The 21,645-nt window shown below is 43.8% G+C and overlaps 1 protein-coding gene across 1 annotated transcript; it reads left to right on the plus strand.

Annotated features, from left to right (window-relative positions):
- The first annotated feature begins 2,514 nt into the window (after positions 1-2,514).
- On the plus strand, positions 2,515-19,706 carry WBP11 (WW domain binding protein 11). The gene is made up of 11 exons (XM_056847065.1): positions 2,515-2,626; positions 4,744-4,775; positions 5,323-5,416; positions 5,898-6,094; positions 8,888-9,021; positions 9,863-10,062; positions 12,101-12,295; positions 14,535-14,636; positions 17,425-17,730; positions 18,520-18,702; positions 19,232-19,706. Exons 1-11 carry the CDS (start codon positions 2,563-2,565, stop codon positions 19,648-19,650), a joined length of 1,926 nt encoding a protein of 641 aa, XP_056703043.1. The 5' UTR covers positions 2,515-2,562; the 3' UTR covers positions 19,651-19,706.
- Positions 19,707-21,645: the final 1,939 nt, after the last annotated feature.

Here is a 21,645-nt window from a genome sequence, read left to right on the forward strand (position 1 = left end):
AAGCCTACTAGTATAAAAAGCAGCAGCCTTTTGCCCTCTGAAGCTGGCGTTCAAGCAAGTTCCATTCAGCTATCTTGGCTGATCACCCTTGACAAATATATTCTCCATAAGTTGTCTAACTATAGACTATGAAATAGCCTGGACAACTAGACCTGTACAGTGTTTCAATTGTATCTGTATATAAAGGCACCACAATCCTGAAAAATATTTTCAGTCCCCTGCCTAATAATAGCTACTAAGGAAATTAATTTTTTCCCTGCTGCCTTTCCTGAGTCGATACTGTCATTGATCTAGATTCTAGCAACTATTGTTGCCAGTCTGTTTGCAGGACAGTAACATCTACTTCAGATCTCGTCCTATCAGTATGTGAAAACTGAACGGGGTAGGTTTTGCCCCAATGTCCAGCACTTTGTACTGATATACAAATACCCAGTAGAAGGATTGCTTTAAGCGGCAATGGGGGCAAATATGCGTGTGTATTTCACACCAGCAAATCCTTCGGAATGTCTGTGACTTTCAGTGGTACAAATTGGATCAGGATTGAGAACTACGACAATTTCCTTCTCGGTAAAGGAGCCCCGTGGCGCAGAGTGGTAAGCTGCAGTACTGCAGTCAAAAGCTCTGCTCACGACCTGAGTTCGATCCCAACGGAAGTCGGTTTCAGGTAGCCGGCTCGAGGTTGACTCACGCTTCCATCCTTCCGAGGTCGGTAAAATGAGTACCCAGCTTGCTGGGGGTAAAGGGAAGATGACTGGGGAAGGCACTGGCAAACCACCCCGTAAACAAACTCTGCCTAGGAAACGTCGGGATGTGTGACGTCACCCCATGGGTCAGGAATGACCCGGTGCTTGCACAGGGGACCTTTACCTTTTTTAAAGCACAGACATTTATTTCTGAAGCTGAAAAAATAGAAAGAAATGTGAATGACTAAAGGAGCTGCGACTTCTGGTCTGCAACCAGAAAACGAGCGCTCCCTCGCCCTCCTCCTCACCCCCCCCTTCAGCTTTGTAGACCCAGAAAGGCCCCCACTCTTCTTCCCTCCGCTTCTGCTCAACAAACTCCGGAAATCCCTCCTCCCGTCTAATTATAGAGGGGAACCACTGGCTGCCTAAGGCAAATTAGGCCACAATTTAACTCTATGGTAGCGCAGTCGCATTACGTTGTTGCCATAGCGATAGAAAACTACTAGCGTCGCGCGTCGCCGCCAGTTCCTCTAGCCGCGCGTCACTCTAACCTTCCACGCGAAAGGCACGGGCGCTTCACCATAGAGACGGCCAGGCCTACAGCGACGCCGCTTGGCACTCGTAGGGAATCGCAGCGAACACAGAGGGTCCATTTCTACCGGAAGTCCACGCTGTGCGCCGCTCTACTATTTTATGGTCTTTGCAGGGAGGTCGCGCGGCTTTTCAAGATGGCGACGGCGGCGGGAGTGTATCGGGAGTCGCCGCTTTTGTAGGGCCCTCTCATTTGGCTGATGTTCTTCTCGTAGCCTTAGCGTCAGCGACACGAGGTGAGTGGGTTGGCGGGGGGACGCTTTCACCTGGAGGCGGCCCCCTCCCCCGACTCAGGCCCCCTTCCAGCTCTCTCGTGTAATTGTAACTGAAAAGAATGTAAGCAAAAAAAAAAAGGGGGGGGGGAGTTTCGTAGCATGCTAAAGGCCAACAAATTAGTATAAACTTTTGTGGACTTGAGCCCACTTTGCTAATGTGCATGAAAATAACACCAGTCTGTAAAAATAGTAGTTTCTGTGTCACTGCCATGTTATCTATGATTGTAATCTTGTGTTCATGGCCACTGAATAGATCAGAGTCCTCACTGTGGTGCCCATGATTCCCATGGTGCCTGTTGACACCTTTTCTGGCATCCGCCAAGTTGAAAGCGTGGTGGAGTTTTTGCTCAGCAAGGCTTCTGATTGGCCATTGGAGAGTTGGTTGTGCAGACTTTAAAAAAATGTTGCTTTGGCAGCAACTGGCACCACAACAACCAGTGTAGTGTAATGGTTCGGGGTGGTGGACTCTAATCTGGAGAACTGGGTTTGATCCCCCACCCCGCCACATGAGCAGCGGACTCTAATCTGGAGAACCAGGCTGGTTTCTCCACTCCTACACATGAAGCCAGCTGGGTGACCTTGGGCTAGTCACAGTTCTTTTAGAGCTCTCTCAGCCTCACCTACCTCACAGAAGGTGTCTGTTGTGGGGAGAGGAAGGGAAGGGTATTGTAAGCCAGTTTGACTTCTTAAAAGGTAGGGGAAATCAGCATATAAAAACCATATCTTCTTCACTGTATGATGAAAAGTAAGCTGAGGCATTAGTATTATGGCTGGCTGTGCCAGAATTCCAAAGGTGCCCACAGGCTCAAAAAACGTTTGGTGATCCCTGGAATTGATCATGAATTGCCTTTGATTGGGAGGGGGCTGTGAAATGGCCATGCAGTGGTGTGGCGAAGATCAGTAAATGAGAATATGCATTCTGTATTAACACTGAGACGATGCTGAATTGTGTTTTTTCCCCCTCAGTCATCTAATTTTAATCAGTGGAGCAGAGAAAGAAATAAACAGTCAATATGGGGCGGAGATCAACATCTTCCACCAAGAGTGGGAAGTTCATGAATCCCACCGATCAAGCTCGTAAGTGTTCAGAGAATTTCCATAAGGGCAGTAGAGGATTCAGTGGAGAGAAGTGGTGTAAAACTAGTAGAATGTTACGTAAGACTGAGCACTGCACATTGTTTTCTCTTAGTTGCACAGTGCAGAAAAAGAAACTGGCAAAGATGTACATGCTAGGGTGTGTGTGTTAAGTATAGATTAGAAAAAAACTAATAAGATTTAAGCTTAGATAAAATTCTAGTATCTTTCATAAAATGGAGGCCTATAATACTTGCTCTTATAAATCAGAAAGCACATAACCCATTATAGTCCATATAGGTGACTTGTTAGCTGGACTTGCTTTATATAAATGGTTTCTCATCGTTAAGTGAAAGTATTTTCTCACCTAGCATTGAGTTGCCTCAAGTTGACAGTGTCTTCAGGAACCAAATTGCTTAAAATTCTTAATCTGCTTGCCTTAAAGACAGTTCTGAGAAATGTGGTGTAATTGTCTATGGTAGTTCAGGCAATGCTCTGTATGTTTTCAGGCAGTATATGTCAAACCTTATTAACTTAAACTTTCTCATTGGAAAGATGCAAGATTGTGAGTTGGTCTTTCATGGGGGGTTGATTTTAATGGTTTTAAAATGTAATTTTATTTATGTTTTAAACAGCCACTTTAATGGATCTTGTAAGGGCAGAAAGGTAGTGTGTAAATTTTGTTATTTTGTAATACAAAATAAAATAGTTGTGAGCTTTAGTGAGAGTTAGCAATTTCTAAACTTATCAGTGTACTGTGGTGCTTGATGTTCCATGCAAACCTGCTCCAAAAAAGTAAAGGCAATTATAGCATGGATATGTGGGGACAGGAAGGAGATAACTCAAATAACCTCTATCTTTAGTATAGTGTTGAATGTGTGATATGAGTGCCAATGCAGTGTAGTGTGTGAGTGAGTGATATAATGTGTGAGTGAGTGCCAATGCAGTGTAGTGGTTAGAGTTTTGGACTAGGAACTAGGAGGACCCATGTTCAAGTATTATTCTGCCATAATGCATACTGGGTGATCTCGGGCCAGTAACTCTCTCATCTAACTCACAGGCTTGTTGTGGCAATAAATTGTGTGTGTTTTTTGAGGAGAACAATATACCCTGCCCTGAGTTTCTTGAAAGAAGGGTAGGATAAAAATGCATGGTATTAGAATTTAAATGGGGTTTTATGCCAATAAAGGTTTGAATGAATGAATGAATTTAAATGGGCTATTGCTGGACTCCTGCAGCTGATTGGCAGCAGAGTGAAGAGTAGACTCACTTATGAAAGAGAGTTTTTTACTCTCCATGCTTCATTTCCAGTGACTGAATAAGAAATGGTAGGATGATGAGGCTCTTTCATTTAGCTGGAGATGTCATTGGAACAGTGACTGGAAGCTGGGCAAGTCATAATCTTATGAGAGTGCTCACAATGAAACAAAGTGTTCTCAAGGATGGTGAACTGTGTTAATATTTATTTACTTACAAAATTTATATCCCACCTTTCTACCCTCAAAGGGGCCACTGAGGTGTCTAACAATTTAAAACATACATGATAAAATCACATTTTAAAGCCATTACAATCACCCCCCAAACACATATTAAAAATTAAGAACAGAGTTAAAATATGTACAAAGACATGAAAACAGTGATTAAACCATTGGTTCCCTTCATATATTATGCTTTGTGCTGTGTAGAAAAGACAAGCATATGCTAATATTTGAAATGGTGGTCAAATGTTTTGCCCTGCTAGTGTGCAAGTTAGGTCATTTCTGGTGTTCATGCTTTTTACTACATGATACTGTCTCTAGGAATAAAAAAAGTACAATATATAAATTAGCCTTTAATTGCTTCTTTTAGGAAAACATGCATTAATCTAGGAAGATTCACCTTTTTAATCTGGATGAACATAACGTCTAATTCTACTAGTTTTGTTTGCCTTAGGTTCTTAAGAACATAGCGTGTAAATCTGTCTTTTAGTCCTTCAATTTAATGAAAAAAGACTAGCCATAAAATTACTCTGAAGGAAGCCACCTCTGAGTTCACTGAGACTTTCTTCCTAGTAAGAATTGCAGCCAGAAGCTTGCAAGGACTGTTCTGAAATTGTTTTGAGGTTGTTTGTATCTTTACAGGCAAGGAGGCCCGGAAAAGGGAGCTGAAGAAGGTAAGAGAGAATTACTTTACTGGTAAATGCAGGTTGGAGCCCTTACTCTTGGTTATTATGTCAGATGTTTAAATGGGGTCTTGATAATGTTCTGTTTTCACGTCCAACCCCTCCTCTTTGTCAAGTTTGCCTTGTCTAATCCTTTCAGAGTGGTGCTGGATTAGGTTATTAATGTTTTGCAGTCATAAGCATTTGGTGGAAGCTAATTAATTTTGCTCTTGCAAATTTCTTGGCCAAGAAGAAGGATTTAGAAAACGTTTACAGCATGTAGCAAATACTGTAAGATCTCACAAAACCACACATTTGAGGACAGTGGAGACAATAGTTTACATTAAATGAGACTTACACAGAAGCCTTGAAAATCTGAATGAAAAATCCTGTGAAAATGAAATATGCCATCTTCTCTTTGGCCATACAATCTAAGATAGCTTAGAGCCTTAGAAGATATAAGAGCCAAAATGAGAATTAATGCTCTTGGCTGGAGTTCTGTGTGTTGCCCATCAAATGCAGTCTTTTCTTTCTGGCTTTTTATTTCTGATGCGTTTAGAACAAGAAGCAACGTATGATGGTGCGAGCTGCTGTGCTAAAAATGAAGGATCCCAAGCAAATCATTCGGGACATGGAAAAACTTGATGAAATGGGTGGGTATGAATATGTCTCTCTTGCAGAGTTAACTGGCAGGAAGGTTACAGATGGAAAAAGTCAGGAGAGCAGAATGGGTCTGTGGGGTCAAGGGACTAGAATAATAGGTTAACAGGATGATATGCTGATAACACAAAAAGCAAGGATACTGTGTTATGTTCTGGAGAAAGGAGGAGTGATTGCAATAAAGGGTCTCACTTCTGTCAAGAATTGGTAGATGGCTTTGCCCTGAGTTAGGAAAGGGAGAAGATCTGGAAGCTTTTCTGGGAAGGAAGGCATCTGGTATTCATGTCCTGGCTTTTGTTCTCTGTTGCTTGCAAACTTTGGTGGAAACTACAGGCCTTCTCAGTGCCGTCTTTGAGTTGCTTGTGTTATGCATTTGTTATATACAAAGGGAAAGGATGGGATGTTCCTCCTGGTTTTCCTTGTAAAGCTCTTTTCTTTCACTTGGCTGGCCTGGTCCTGCTATTACTGGATCAGAGTTTAACCCAGTACAGCAACCCCAACTAAATGAGAAGGTGCTGAAGGACAAGCGGAAGAAACTGCGTGAGACTTTTGAGCGTATTCTGCGGCTCTATGAGAAGGAGAATCCAGACATCTACAAGGAGTTGCGTAAACTAGAAGTGGAATATGAGCAGAAGAGATCTCAGCTCAGTCAGTACTTTGATGCTGTCAAGGTAATTACTTTTTTTTTATTTTGAACAAAGTTGGTTTAATTGTGCTTTTTACTCGGGTTGCAGCTTGAAATTGCACTCCTTTTAGTGTTTTTGTTTAAATTATTTTTGCTCTACTTTTCCATGCATATAATTCTAAGGCAGTTCCCCACAAAATATTTAAGAACAGTATAATCAAATCAATACAAACAGCTACAGTAACAGTAGGAAAGGAGTATAAGAGTAGGCGGAGAGAAGCAATTTAGACAGCATTAGACATTTGATCTTAAAACTTTAAAAATTCCACAGCATTAAAAAAGTAGGTCTTTTAAAACAAAAGCATGCAACTCAGGGTTCCTCATACCGTTACAAGGGAGAATGGGTCTAAACTTTATGGGAAATTGAGAAACTTCGCTTGACATGTACAAGAGTGCGCGTTTGGCACGGTGCAGGCTTATGGGGGAAGGGAGCTGCATAACCAAGTTCCCATCACTAAGAAAGCACCTGGTGGTCAGTCACATTACACATAGAACAAGACCTCTGACAAATATCTCTGTTAGTGGATAGGCTCATCCATGAGAATGCACTCTCTCAGGTACCCTGGGACCAGTGGAGTTGGAAGAGTTGTGAGATTCAGCAAAGCCGGCTGAAATTAAATCCATCGAAGATGGAGGTCCTGTGGCTCAGCTGGGGTGATTTGCGGGTGGGGTGCTGACTTCCTGCTCTTGACGGTATACAGTTAACACCTAAGTGCACGGTCAGGAGCCTGGGTGTGACCTTAGATGCCTCCTTATCAATGGAGGCAAAAGTCACAGCTGTGGCCCAGACTGCATTTTAGTACCTCCCCTGGGTCCGGCAGTTGGTGCCTTACCTCTCCTGCCCTGACTTAGCCATGGTGATCCATGCGACGGTCACCTCCAGGCTAGACTACTGCAACTCGCTCTATAGAGGGCTGCCCCTGAGACTGACTCGAAGACTCCAGCTGGTACAGAATGCCACAGTGAGGCTTCTTACTGGTACCTCGCTGTGGGCACATATTACGCCAGTGCTCCGTGAACTGCACTGGCTCCAGCTGGAATAACGGGTCAGGTTCAAAGTGCTGGTTATGACCTTTAAAGCCTTATACGGTCTGGGACTGTCGTATCTAGGGGACTGCCTCTCCTGGTATGTTCCCCAGAGAAGCTTACGTTCATGTAATACCAACTTGCTGGTGATCCCTGGCCCAAGGAGTATCCGGCTGGCCTCGACCAGGGCCAGGGCTTTTTCATCCCTGGCCCCTACCTGGTGGAATAGCCTCCCTAGTGAGATCAGGGCCCTGCCGGACCTTCAGGAATTCCGCAGGGCCTGCAAGATGGAGCTATTCCACTGGGCTTATGGTTGAGGCCAGCAACGGTTCTCGTTATAATTACTGTCCTCCCTAGTCCTTACCCCCCTTCCCCGCTGCTGAGCACCACCCCTTCTATACCACCTTAGGGGGTGGATAGATTCATCTGCCGCCTGCAGATTGTTATTTTTGGAGTTTTAGCGCCATTGAGGGACATTATTGGGCTATTTTAAATGGGTTATTGTTTTATTATATTTTAGATTGTGTAAGCTGCTCTGAGCCCAACCTTTGGGTTGGGGAGAGCGGGTTAGAAATGCAATAAAATAAATAAATTTGGTACCTGTAAATTTGTACTTGCTAGCAGCCTAGTTGCTACTTGCTAGCAGCCTAGTTGCTACATTTTTGACCAGTTATAGATTCTTAGGCAAACCCCCATCAAGTGGCATTGCAGCAGTCCAAATGCTGCTTCAGCTTTAGCACAGCCTTTCTGTTATCACATGCATGGCATACTGCAACTCCCTGATAACAAGTGCAAACTGGACAATGGCTTGCATTTGAAAAGTAGCTCTGTAATTTGGTGATGAGCCACATCAGTTCCCTATCTTCCATTTCCATTCCTTGGGCTTTACTGGTGTGGTTGAAATGGCTGCCTTTGTATGGCTTGCCGTGGGGTGTTCCTTCATCAGTGCTGTATCACTGATCATCTCACTGCTGCGGTTTGAATTAGACCTTAGTGTATGCCATTCATTGGCTGCGTGTTGTGTATTAGCCTCTGGTGAGGATTCACAGCTCGTGATGTGAAGGTCTTTGAGGCGGATTGTTAGTACAGGACTCTGTATGTTCTAAGTTTGAAACTTTTCCAGAAGGGGTTATGTTTTCTCAGAGAGGGAGGCCTTTATTACTGTAGTTCCGCTCAGTTACCCAACTGTGAGATAGCAGCTTGCTTGAAGCCATCCTATTCGTCTCCAGCTGATTTGGGCTTCCATCTTGTGTTCTGAGCTGCCATCTTAGACTGTCATACTTTTGTTTCCCTTGTGTGCATGCCCTTGTTTTCAGCATTTACCAAGAACTTTCTGGGTGCTAACAATCACTTGGGTTTCTAAAGCTCCTTCACATAATTTGTGAATCTTGTGCTAAGTATTTTGATGTCTGGGGCTGCCTCTCTCCCCACTACTTTTGTTTAAACAGGAACACTGAGCATTTTGTTCTACCAGTCTTGAAAGAAATAAAATCAGATTTTGATTTAAACTAAACACTCTTTCCCACTGGTGAAATTTGTATGGCGTAGAAGGTTGTAAAAAGTTCTGGTTGTTTTAGTTATCCTTTTCTGTAGCAGTTGTAACTAGATTACTGGGCCTGCGTGTCCAGTATCAATAGCGATGCAGTATCTGGAGTGATTTACTAACAAGATTGGAACCGTTTAATGCCAACTGAAAATAATGATGTCGCTGCCTCCTGGAGATTAACCTACATGGTATTTCAATCTATTGCAGAATGCTCAGCATGTCGAAGTGGAAAGTATCCCCCTGCCGGATATGCCTCATGCTCCCTCCAACATTCTCATTCAGGACATCCCTTTACCTGGAGCACAGCCACCCTCTATTCTCAAGAAAACATCAGCCTATGGGTAAGAAAGAAATGCATTGAGGAGGCCAGGGAATTGTGTATGAGAATCTGCTGTTGTGATTTGAGTGTTCGCTGTTGCAAACGTGCAGTTGTTAGAGTTTTTAATAGTAATTAGGTATTTCTTAGGTATGCTTATGAGCTTTGGAATGTATGTTCAGAATAGAGAGTGTTAACTTAGCTGCACTTTGTTATTGCTGCATAATGCTGGGGCTCAGGCTCTGCGTTAAGGCAAAAGAATTCTGTTTTTAAATTTTATTTTACTTGAACACATGAAGCTGCCTTATACTGAATCAGACCCTTGGTCCATCAAAGTCAGTATTGTCTACTCAGACGGGCAGCGGCTCTCCAGGGTCTCAGGCAGAGGTCTTTCTCATCACCTTCATTCCTAGTCCCTTTAACTGGAGATGCCAGGGATTGAACCTGGGATCTGCATGCCAAGCAGATGCTGTACAAACTGAGCCACAGCCCTTCCCCATTTACTTCATTTACACTCTGCCTTGGAATCATCTTAACTGGCCATTTAGTAGCTAAAATGTAGGGCAATAGGTTTTCCGGTGTTATGTTAGAATTCAGCAGAACATCAATGATGTGTTTGCAGCTCAGAAGCCTTCTCCTCTGCACAGAACAAGTCTCCTCCTCTCCATACTGAGGATGGGGGAATGCTTCTGCGGCAGGAAAGGAATTTTAACAGTTGGGTCCTGGATAAAGATGGATCAGGAATTATTGCTGTGGAAGCCGTGGTCTTATATTTGCTATAGTAATTCTGTTGGAGTTGCATTATACTTTACAGCCACCATATGGAGGCTGCTGAGAAAGGTTATTTTTCCAAACCTTATTTCTAGACCTCCTGTCCGGCCTGTTTCTGTACTTCCACCTCCTGGGCATGGTGTTCCTCGCCTACCCCCTGGCAGGAAGCCACCTGGACCTCCACCGGGGCCGCCACCAATTCAGGTCTTGCAGATGTATAGTCGTAAAGTAGGATTCACTCTAGAGATGGCCCCTCGCAGAAGAGAGGAAGAGATGTCCTACAGTCCAGAGACAGGTAAATAAAAAATGTTGTTCCCCTTCTCAAAGTGTGTGAGGAAACTCCCACTCTCATTTGTACAGCAGAAATGTGTGGTTAGGGAACATTCTTCCTTAATTTTCAGACCACATTTTGTGCCATTCCTTGTTTCCAGATGGAACTAGAGAAGTAGTTTTTTATTTTAGCTTTAAAGGCACAAATGTCTAAGGAAGGGGAAACTCAGACCTTTTGAATCTCAGGCTTGGATGTAAAGCAGCCTAAGAGATGGACTTCAAAAATTCCAAAGCCAGGTAAAACTTTAGGGAATAGCAATGTAAAGGGCAGGAGGAGACATATAAGATCTCTGAAGTGTTTGTGTGCCTGATGTACTTTTCAGTGTGTGTGTGATTAGATATATTTAATATTTACCAGCTCCCTAGTATGAAACATGCTAGATGCGAGTAAATAGGATTGTTGTTCTAATGCAGGGGTGGGGAACCTCCAGCCCCCGGGCCGGATCCAGCCTGCGAGATCATTTTGTCCGGCCCCCGGCCCACCTGCCGGGGCCGGGAACTCCACAGCCCACCTGCTGAGGCTGAGAGCTCCACGGAGCTAGCTATTGCTAGCCAGGCCCTCCTCTCGGCATTTCAGGCTTCACTGGGAAGCAGGAGCGCATGCGCAAAAAAACTGAAGGCTGATTGAATGATTTTGGGGCGTTTCCCCCAAGTCTCCCGGCTTCCTGTTGCTTGTTTTCTGTTCCTCGTGAGAGAGAACACGTGCATCTGGCCCCTTCCCCTGCAACCTACCAGCTTTTTCCAGGTGAGTGGGTGGTATGCTACCGGCTCGGTGGGCCCCTACGCGGCCCTCACCTCGCGCTCCCCCAGCTGCAACCCCATTCCATGGCCTGAAGCTGCTGGGGCGGCTGAAGCTCCTGCCTCCATTCCCCCCCTCTTGTGCTAGCCGCGCCGCGGCATAAAGTTCCCTGGGGGGGCAAAGCTCCCACCTCCATCCCCCCCTCTTGTACTTGCCGCGCCGCGGCATAAAGTTCCCTGGGGGGGGCGAAGCTCCTGCCTCCATCCCCCCCCCTTGTGCTTGCTGCGCCGCGGCATAAAGTTCCCGGGGGGCGAAGCTCCCGCCTCCATTCTCCCCCCCCGCCACCTTTGTGCTTGCCACCCTCCATTCCCCCGTGAGCTTGCCACCCTCCATGCCTCCCACCCCCTTTGTGCTTGCCACCCTCCATGCCCCCCTGTGTGCTTGCTGCGCCGCGGTTTAAAGTTAATTAATATTTAATTGATTAATTAATTATAGCAGGCTAATTTTTAAGTTGGTAATTTTGTGCGGCCCCCAAATGATGTTACAAATATCGAAACGGCTCTTGGCAGAAAAAAGGTTCTCCACCCCTGTTCTAATGTATAATTTTCTGTGTCTCTGGATCTAACTTCCATGACATGGTACATGTTGCATAACATTTACTTTTCTTGCATGAATTGGGAGCATTTCTATAAAAAGCTCTTCAGTGATGCTCATTTGCTGTACAAGCATGCCACTGTGGATGAGAGCCACCGTTGGGGAAACTGGCAGCTAGAGAGCCAGTATATGTTGATGCAGTATATGTTGATGCAGCTATCCTGTAGTGATTTTGTAACTTGTCCCTTTTTACTGCTGCCCTCTCTGCATCTGTACCTGGGTAATAAAGTTGCTATCTCTAGGGTGTATGCAGCAGTTACTCTTGGATCCCACGTAGAATTTCTATGGTTGCAAGGAGGAGAGGTGATTTTCTCTGTTACCCACAACAGCCCAAAATACCCCCTGAAATGCTGCTTGTGGGTGATGGGGGACTCCAAGGAACAGCTCAAAGGGGAATTGGAGGTCTCCCATGGCATGGGGGAGTTGGCAAAAATTGGCTCCCCCTTGCATCAGTGGGATCTAGGCCTTAGACTTGGAAGTGGTAATTCTCCCCCTTTTGTTTTCCTTCTTGTATTGAGACCTCTAAAGGTTGCACACTGCAAAATCAAACAGTGTGGTGAATGTCGTATTGGTTTTTTTTTGGTGGCCTCATTTTATTGGTACTTCTTAGGTCCCCGAGGACATGATGACGAGGCTTCAAGCACCAGCGAAGATGAGGGATATCCTGAGGACATGGATCAGGATAAGCATGACGACTCTTCTGATGACAGTGACAGCGACAGGACTGATGTGGACAGTGAAGGGGAGGAGTTAATGCATCAAGATGATGGTGCTGAGAGGGAAGGTGGGGAAGACAAAAAATCAGGTAAGTCACTTAGGACAGTGGAAATACATCTAGTACATTTCAACCCCAACCTTCCTCCAAGGAGTCTGGGGCAGCATGCTTCATTCCTCATGTTCTCCTCACAGCAACCCAGTATGCCCAAGGCCATTTTGTGAGCTTCGTTGTTGGGTGGAGGTTTGAACCTGTGTCTCCCACATGCTAGTCTGGTACTGTAACGACTACACCATGCTGGCTTTTTAATTGCCCCACTTGCACTTAGGGGTGTTTTTGCGATCTGCTTTGCGTTTGAGCAGAGCTAGGTCAAGAAGCATGAATAAAGTTCTGTTTTCCCCCCAGCTGAATTACTAACCAGATTCCTCTTGTAAGGTACATAACTAGATTTCCAGTAGCTCTCTATAGTACTGATAAAATAGGACCGTCCATTATTTTCTTTTGTCCTTGATTATGTCTTTTGGCACGTAGTTTCAGTATGTCTGAATACTGTAGTATTGTTGGGCTGGCAGAGTTGTGATGTCTCTGGCTGTTTGGCAGAAGACTCATGTTTGATGTATGGAAAATCTCATGGGTAGCACTGTACTTCTCTGTAAAACTCACTTCTAGTCTTGGGAAATAAGAGTTGGTTTTTATACTCTGCTTTTCTCTACCTTGAAGGAGTCTCAAAGTGGCTTACAATTGCCTTCCTTTCCTCTCTCCACAACAGACACCTTGTGAAGTAGGTGGGGCTGAGAGTTTGGGGAGAACTGTGACTAGCCCAAGGTCACCCAGCGGGCTTCATGTGGAGGAGTGGGGAAACAAACCCAGTTCATCAGATTAGAGTCCACTGCTCTTAACCGCTACACCTCATAGTTCCTCTGTCTCTGAGTCTTAAAGCTTTAACAGTCTGCCTCTCAAGTTACTGTAAAACATTTATAATACTAAATATGCTGTAAATTAGAAGAACGTAAGAAGAGCCATGCTGGCTCAGACCAGTGCTCTATCTAGTCCAGCATCCTGTCTCACACAGTGGCCAACCAGTTCCTCTGGAGGACCAACAATAGGGCATAGAGGCTTATATGCCAATAAGTTGTTGAAATTTGAATTTGCATAGAGGCTGATATCTTGCCCTGATGTTGTCTCCTGGCACTGATTGACTAGAGGTTAACTGCCTCTGAACTTGGAGGTTCCCTTTAGTCATCATGGCTAGTAGCCACTGATAGACAGATTAATGGTGGATAGGTCTAAGCCCCTAAAGCCATCTATGCCTGTGGCCATCACTACATTCTCTGCCAGTGAATTCCACATTTGAATAACTCTGTATAAATATTTCTTTTTTTTCTGGATGCCCTCAAGTTCTAGTATTTTGGGAGAGAGAGAAACAGTTATTTTCAACTCTGTCCACCTCGTGCATACTCTATCATTTCCTCTCAGTTGTCTCTTTTCTAAACTGAAAAGTCCCAGTCTCTTCAGCCTTTCCTCATAGGGAAGCTGCTCCAGCCCCCTAATCATCTTGGTTGCCCTCTTTTGTGCTTTTTTGAGCTCTGCAGTGTCGTTTTTGAGATATGGTGATCAGAACTGCATACAGTATTCCAAATGAGGCCACACCATAGATCTATTCAGGGGCGTTATAATATTGCCCATTTTATTTTCAGTCCCTTTCCTAATAATCCCCAACGTAGAGTTTGCCTTTTTCACTTGTTGTGACACAGCAGCTGAATGTAGTGGTATGTTTCCTATACAGGTTAGTAGATCAACTATCTCATATTTTAATTCCCTAAGAGCTCTTGGATGTATGCCACCAGGACCTGGAGGCTTACTGGTTTTTTAATTTCTCCAGAAGGTCTAGAACTTCATCTCTCATCTCAACTTGATTCAGTTCTTCAGACTCCCTTCCTGAAAATAGTGACTGTGGCATGGGTACATGCCCCACAATTTCTACAGTGAACATAGAATCAAAAAGTATATTGAGCTTCTTTATCATATCCTCATCTTTTTTTAGCAATCTCTCTATTCCTTGGTCATCCAAAGGCCCAACTTCTTCTCTAGCTGGTTTCCTGTTCCGGGTATACTTAAATAAATGTTTATTGTTTGTCTTGATGCTTTTAGTGATCTACACCATAAATTCGTTTTTGATGTTTTGCAATGGACTTTATTTGCTGTTAAAATCATTGTTAAAGTTTTAACTGAACTGATTTTCTTCTGTGATTTCTGTTATTTCTTGTGAAGTGTTTACTGCTTTTTTTTACTGTGAAAAGTTCTAACCCTTCATTGTATATTCCTGCAGGTCATAGTGTACGGTTTGCTGACATGCCTGGAAAATCACGAAAGAAGAAAAAGAACATGAAGGAACTTACTCCACTTCAGGCCATGATGTTGCGAATGGCTGGTAAAAAGGATTTGATTTTTTCCCCAGCTCTCCCCACCTCCTGTCCCCATTAAATTTAGACGTGCGCGATAGAAGCCTGCTTGCCTGAAGAGCTAATTCAGAAGGATATTCTTCAATGAAGATTCAGGATCTGGTCTCTGCTTTATAAGCAGGAATTGATTGCATGATATGGTTATAAGCATATCAGCTGTGATAAACCAGTAATTCCCAACTGTTAACTTGCATGCAGTATAGTCTACTTCTAAATTCACCATCCCATGGGTAAATTAATCTGGGCTTGCTTTCTATCATCATGCTAAAAGAGGGTTTTTTTCTGAGCTTGGTCACACGGTGGCTGGCGTATGTATGCTTTCTAAAGACTCTTCAGGTTGATTGTGTTGTTGCCCACCAATATGCAGAGTTGGGGGTCATAGCAGTAGAGTCTAGTTGAAGACTGCTAGGAAGCTTTAGTTGTGCAGAATGCTGTGGCAAGATTGTTGATTAGTTCTAGATGCAGAGTCCCTGTTTTGTTGGTATTAGAACAACTTCGTTGGCTTCCTGTTTGCTTCTGGTCCCAATTCAAAGGGTTTGGTTATTGCCTTTGAAGCCCATGGTGTTTTGGGAGCCAGGCTATCTAAATGATAGTTGACATTTTCCTGCCCGTCATTTTGGATTATCATCAGAAGCCTTGCTTGGTCTCCCAACTTCTTGCCGGTTAGACAGATGATAGCAAGAAGCTGGGCCTTTTCAGTTGCGACACCCTAACTTTGGAATACCCTCCACTTGGATGTTCTTTCTAGCAGCAGGAAAACCCCCACTTGTTCTCACAGGCAATTTTAAGTGAAGAATCCTCTGTATGCGTTGTTTGCATGTGCTTGTGGCTGTTTGACAATTAGTCTTGATTATTGGTTATTATTAGTTTAGTTCTGATCTTAGCTCTGCCGCTTAATTGCTGGTTTTATAGCCTGCAGTTTTATACTTTTAAATTGGAGTTGTGTTTTAATGATTTTGACGTTTAATGTGTTAACCGTCTGAGTGGCAGGATATTAACTCTATGTCGTCAAGTCACAACCAACTAATGGTGACCCCAGGACCATGGGGTTTCAAAGGCAAGAGATGAGCAGAGGTGGTTTGACATTGCCTTCCTCTGCATAGCAGCCCCAGTCTTCCTTGGTGGTCTCAAGGAGTAACCCTGCCCAACGCTGCTTAGCTCCCAAGTTCTGAGGACCCTGGGCTGAACTGAGCTATCAAGCTGCTGCTGAGTGGCAGGATGCTTAAAATAAAGTACTTAAAATAAATACTTTGGAAAAGAGACCTTAGCAACACAGGCTTGAAAAAAATCCTGAAAATCTAAGCTTTCATTTTAAAATCCACACAGTCCTTTGTCATTATGAAATTAAACTTGAAAATATTAGAACTGCTGTCTAGAATGTTTAAATTGGAAGTCAGTAATATCCTGAGAAATTCTCATGAGTCAGAAGTACTTTATTTTCAACAGTTTGGGAAAGTAATGTTAGGGCTATTGCTTATCACTTATCTAATAAGAGATTCATTGCAGTTCCAAAATTGCAACATGCATCTAGTAACCATGCTCTGGGGTATGTGCTATTGTTTCAGTACAGTAATCTTTTTGTTATTAAACAGATATACACATTCCTTTTCTACTGCAAGTCCTCCCAAATACAAGGCTTGCTTTAAAAGAAAATGCTCCTGGGGTGGGGTGGGGAGGTTATTCTTGTTAATAAGTGCAACGTAATGCTGAACAGAAAACAGCTCTTTTGTTTGGTTGTGGTTACTGACATTTTAAATAGATACAGCTCTGTGGCCCCTTAAAAAGCGGACACGTTAATTGTAGCCTTGTAATGGGTACAGGAAATCTGTTGAGTGTGCTAGACAGAACAGTTTTCCCTCTGTTTTTGGAAGTTAAGCATGGTTGGCCCTAGTAAGAGATCACCAAGGAAGTCCAGAGTTGCTCTTCTGTAGGCAATGGTAAATCATCTCTGTTGGTTGCCTTGAAAATCTTACGGCTGCGACATGAAAAGCACTTTCCACCATTATTTCTTAACAGAAACACGCAGATCTGAATTTAGCACACCCTCTGCTGCTATCTGTGAACAGTCTATCAGCAGCAGTGATGGAAAAATAGGGGGAGGAATTCTGTCCCCCTCTCTGTTGTTGATAGTTGATGGAGTCTTATAGCAGCAGAAGTGAAGAATTAGAAGGCCCTTCTGTCTGCTTCTGAGAGTTGTTGAATGGTTGGGCTCTGCTACTCCCTCTGCTGCTGAGAATTGGGCTTCTGCAGCCACAAGAATCTATTAGCAACAGCCTATTAAGCAACTGATTCTTGACTCGGAATTTAATGGGTTGTACATAGTGCTTTTTATGTGTTGCATAGAGGTGCAGTGGAAGATCTGTATTTTAGGATGTGGTGACTTGCAAACCAATCTTGGTGCTTTAAGCTCTGTTAGTTTCAATGGGACTTCATGTAAGCGCAAGACAGAGTGCAATATTGCCGCTGTAATTGTTTTAATTTAAATGTCTGCAATGTATATTAATAGCTTGCATTATCAAAATGGGTTTGGGGAGAATGTCCAGAGGGATTTGAACACTTAATTTCCGGAGTAACGTTTTGAACATTTAATTATCTAGTTGAGTGGAGATTATTTATAAACTTCAAGGGGATGTCTTAATTTCAGGAAGAACAATTGGCTTTTCCTGAAATGCCAGCTTGTTCTGTGCCTTTGATCTCTGTTTGTATGCCTTTAAGTCCCTTGCTTCTACCAAGGCATCTCTTGTTCTTTCTGTGCAGGTCAAGGAATTCCTGAGGGTGGTAAAGAGGTAGAAGAGTATTCTGAGGATGATGACGATGACGAGGAGGATTCAGATGCTGAAGAGACATCTCAGCAGCAAAGTACAGAAGAATCCCACACGGAGACTGCATCTTCGGTGCCCTCCCAAGCTACCCAGCAACAGCAGCAGCCACCCCCTCAGCCTGTTCCTCCAGCTCAGATGCAGGCGCCACCCATGCCAGGGCCACCCCCTCTTGGACCACCTCCAGCACCACCCTTGAGACCTCCGGGGCCCCCGACTGGCCTTCCTCCTGGTCCTCCTCCAGGTGAGTACTTGAAGGACTCCATCCTTTGCTTTGGGGTCCATCCATTGGTTTGGGGTCCATAGCTGGAAGTCTTAAAACCTTTGACCTTAGGTGAATTTTATGTGCTCCTTTATTGTTTGTGTCTGGATTGTTTTTATCTTGTGTTATAAACTGCTCTGAATTTGTGGAATGGTGGGATATACACTTATTTCTTAAGTGGCCAGTTGGTGATAGAATAAGTTGGCAGTGGTGGGTTTCCTTTATGTGAAAACACTTTAACATGTATTATGTTAAAATGCAGTTTGTTTGTTTATCCTTAAAATATTTTATTAGGCACTTTGATCCCCCTGTTCTCCCCAGCAGGGGACCAAAAGTGGCTTACAAAAATACCAAAACAATTTACAGTCAAACAAAACTTGGAAAAAGAATACAGTAAATTGTGCTCCTTTGGGGCCAGCCTGATGTGTAGCTTTTCCACCTTCTCCCTAGATGACTCGCTCTTGTAGAGGTTCCCAGCTGGCTAGGCCCTTACCATTTTGGCTTCAGCCTCTGGGTCAGTTCAAGTTAAGGCGGCTTTAAAAGGTTACCTTCAAGAAGGGGATGGGACAAATGCTTGGCTCCAGGTCTCAACATCAAGTTGAATCATTGGATTAAAATTATTCCTATACTATTTACATGGTATAGGTTGGTGCTTTTTGTTTAAAAAAGATACTTCACTTTAATCTGAACTGATCACAGCTATTGATAGAAGATGTTGAATCAAAATTCCTGGACGTGAAACTTTAAACAGCTTTGTGTACATTTTTTCAGGGGCTCCTCCATTCCTTAGGCCACCGGGTTTGCCGGGACTGCGTGGGCCATTACCACGACTTTTGCCACCAGGACCACCCCCTGGCCGGCCTCCTGGCCCTCCACCAGGTCCACCTCCAGGTCTGCCTCCTGGCCCTCCTCCAAGGGGACCCCCACCTCGTTTACCACCTCCAGCTCCACCAGGTAATCTTTAAGTCAAGTCTCTTTTCTTGTTTCTCCAGTGATAAGATGCAGAGCAGAGGAACTGGATCAATCTAGCAACACATTTGACTACTTGCTACTGATGTATCCCAAACACAATGTAGTAATATGTTTCTTATGCTCAAAGGCAAGCGTGGAAGTTGAAAGGAAATTCAGTAGGATACATGAGGCTTTGTGCTATGTTGGAATGTATTTACTTCATATATACCCCACCTCACACTGTTGCTTGTCCTCCATTTTATTCTCACAACAACCCTGTGAGGTAGATTAGGCTGTGTATGATTGGCCCACGGTAACCCAGCAAGCTTCCATGGCAGAGTGGGGATTGGAACCTGAGTCTCCCAGATCCTGGTCTGACACTCTAACCACTACACCAAACAGATTTAAATGTGTGCGTGCATTGGCACTACTGATTAAAAATCAAGCTGATACTAGGGAGTTTAAAGGACCTTCAGTTGATAGCTAGTTTTGCTGTAACTCACTAATTCTTTTCCACATTTGTCTCATACAGGTATCCCACCTCCTCGTCCAGGCATGTTGCGTCCTCCTCTGGTTCCTCCACCTGGGATATTCCCACCAGCTCCCATTCCAAACCCTGGAGTACTGAGTGCTCCTCCTAGCTTGATCCAGCGCCCTAAGGCAGATGATACCAGTGCCGCCACCATTGAGAAGAAAGCCACGGCAACTATCAGTGCCAAGCCGCAAATTACAAACCCCAAGGCGGAGATCACCCGTTTTGTGCCCACGGCCCTGCGAGTCCGCCGAGAGAACAAGGGGACTGCTGCCTCCACTCAGAGGAGACCTGATGACGAACCTTCTGTTCAGATAATCAAAGCAACGCCTAAAGCTGGCTCTTCTGCCCCTATCTCTGTGCAGACCAAGGATGATGTGTATGAAGCCTTCATGAAGGAAATGGAGGGGCTACTGTGACAATCCGTTTCCAGTTTCACCTTTATATCTGCTGTACCGAGATCAGACTACTCTGTTAGGGTCGGGTGGTGGTAGGGTTCCATGTTAAAGTGGCATCCAGCAGAACAGCTCTTCCTTTCTTGAAAAAGAGTAGTCCCTCCATCCCAGTTGTGTTCCAAGTTGGATAGAGACCAGTTCAGATAGTGGAAAAGGGGTATAATCACCCACTACTCCTTAATGAAAGGCTAAATTTAGGAGTGTGCTCTCCTAGGTTGTGGTCTGTCATTTTGAGATGTGCCAGTGATTCTATGGAGATCCTGTTGCTTGAATATTTTATGGTTGAAGGGAAGAATAAATTTGAGGAACCACAATGTGTTGGTGAAGTATCTCCTACGCATATACCTGATCATCAGGGTTGTATGTTCTGTTTTTTTTGGCTTTCTGTAAATATTTTTGTAATGCGGTTTTAGTTGAGTGAGATAAATTGGTTCTATGCTGTCTTAGAGATGGGCAGGCTATCATTTGCATATGTGGTATGCAGGCATCTTGCACCCTGTATGTTCTGCAGTCACCTTGGTGGCTTCTTGCTGATGAGAGAAATATCACTGTCTCATGAAAGAGAATAAACATTTGATGTACTACAGTGGTCTTGTGATTATATGTTTGTGTTTAATATTTTGGGGCTGATGGGGGTAGTTACATGGAGGAGTTCTCTTATGGAATTGTAGCCTTAGGAAAGGGGAGGGCTATGCAGAGTCACAAAGGGTCCAGCTCATGGAAATCATTCCTGGCTGCTCAGACATACTGCTCCAGGTATTTCTGTGCTTTCCCTCCCTCATAACCACAAGAAGGTTGGAAGCTTGATTTTTTAATTTGTAATTGAAAGTTTAGAACACCCACATCCACCATATGCATCTCATCACAAGCAGAGTATATGTGGTCCTGGCCATTGCAGACTACTTGCTACATGGGAACATTGATGAAACTTGGAAATGTGTTTCCCGTTGAATTTACTCCTAGCCTTCCTCCTGGGAGCTCAGGATGGCATGCATGATTCTTCTCCCCTTTCCTAGGTGACTGTCCCCAGTGAGGCACACACTGCAGATCTGCTGAAATTTAAGACCTTTCAGAAGGCCTGGCTATTTGGTCAAATCCTTGGAGAAGATGACAATTTACTTAAAGTTCTGTTTATATTTTGCCTACTCTGAACACTTAATGTAAGGCAAACTCACAATATCAAAAGGAGCTCAGTTTCCAGAGTACCCCCTCTTACCTTTGGGGTACCAAAGGAGTATATGGGGTACATATGCAAGACCCTCTCCTCTGCACTTTGTTCCTTCAGTATCTTAAATGGGCTTGTTGACTGTGCTCATAATGGTAGTGTTTCTTTGCCCAAGTGTAAAGAGATGGAGATGTCAATTCTAGGGGTTTTTTTAGCTTCCTCAAATCAAATTCCATGTAATCAACCTCTTGCTGCTTCATGGATAATCAAATAATAATCTTAATTTATTTCAAAATAATTATGTAAATCAATGGCGGGCTCAAGGCCCTGAATGGTGTGCACAAGTTCCTAGGGTCAGTTCTCTGGCATCTCCAGCCAAGGAGCCTGAGAAGTAATTTTGGAAAAATAATGGGCTTGATGGACAGTGTAGAGGAGACTTAGGCATGTTCAATTTGGGTCATGAACCAATGGCTGGTGCAGTTGGCTGAGAAACTCCTCTTGTTTTAAATCAGTGGTTCCCAACCTTTTTTTGACCAGGGACCACTAGGACTTTTTTGTTCGGTGCAGGGACCCCAAGGTTCAAAATAAAAATTCTGAGAATTTGAAAATAAACTTTAATCATAACTGTTAGTTAAACATTAAACTTAAAATAATATTTGAATATGTATATTTTATAATAGAGAACTTTTAATTGAAAATATTAATTTATTATGGGTTTATAACTTTGTTTCACGGACCTTAATTTAGTTCTTGCGGACCCCTGGGGGTCCATGGACCCCTGGTTGGGAACCAGT

The sequence above is a fragment of the Euleptes europaea genome, chromosome 3 (genome assembly GCF_029931775.1).
Source record: "Euleptes europaea isolate rEulEur1 chromosome 3, rEulEur1.hap1, whole genome shotgun sequence".
In the NCBI taxonomy this organism is placed as follows: Eukaryota; Metazoa; Chordata; class Lepidosauria; order Squamata; family Sphaerodactylidae; genus Euleptes; species Euleptes europaea.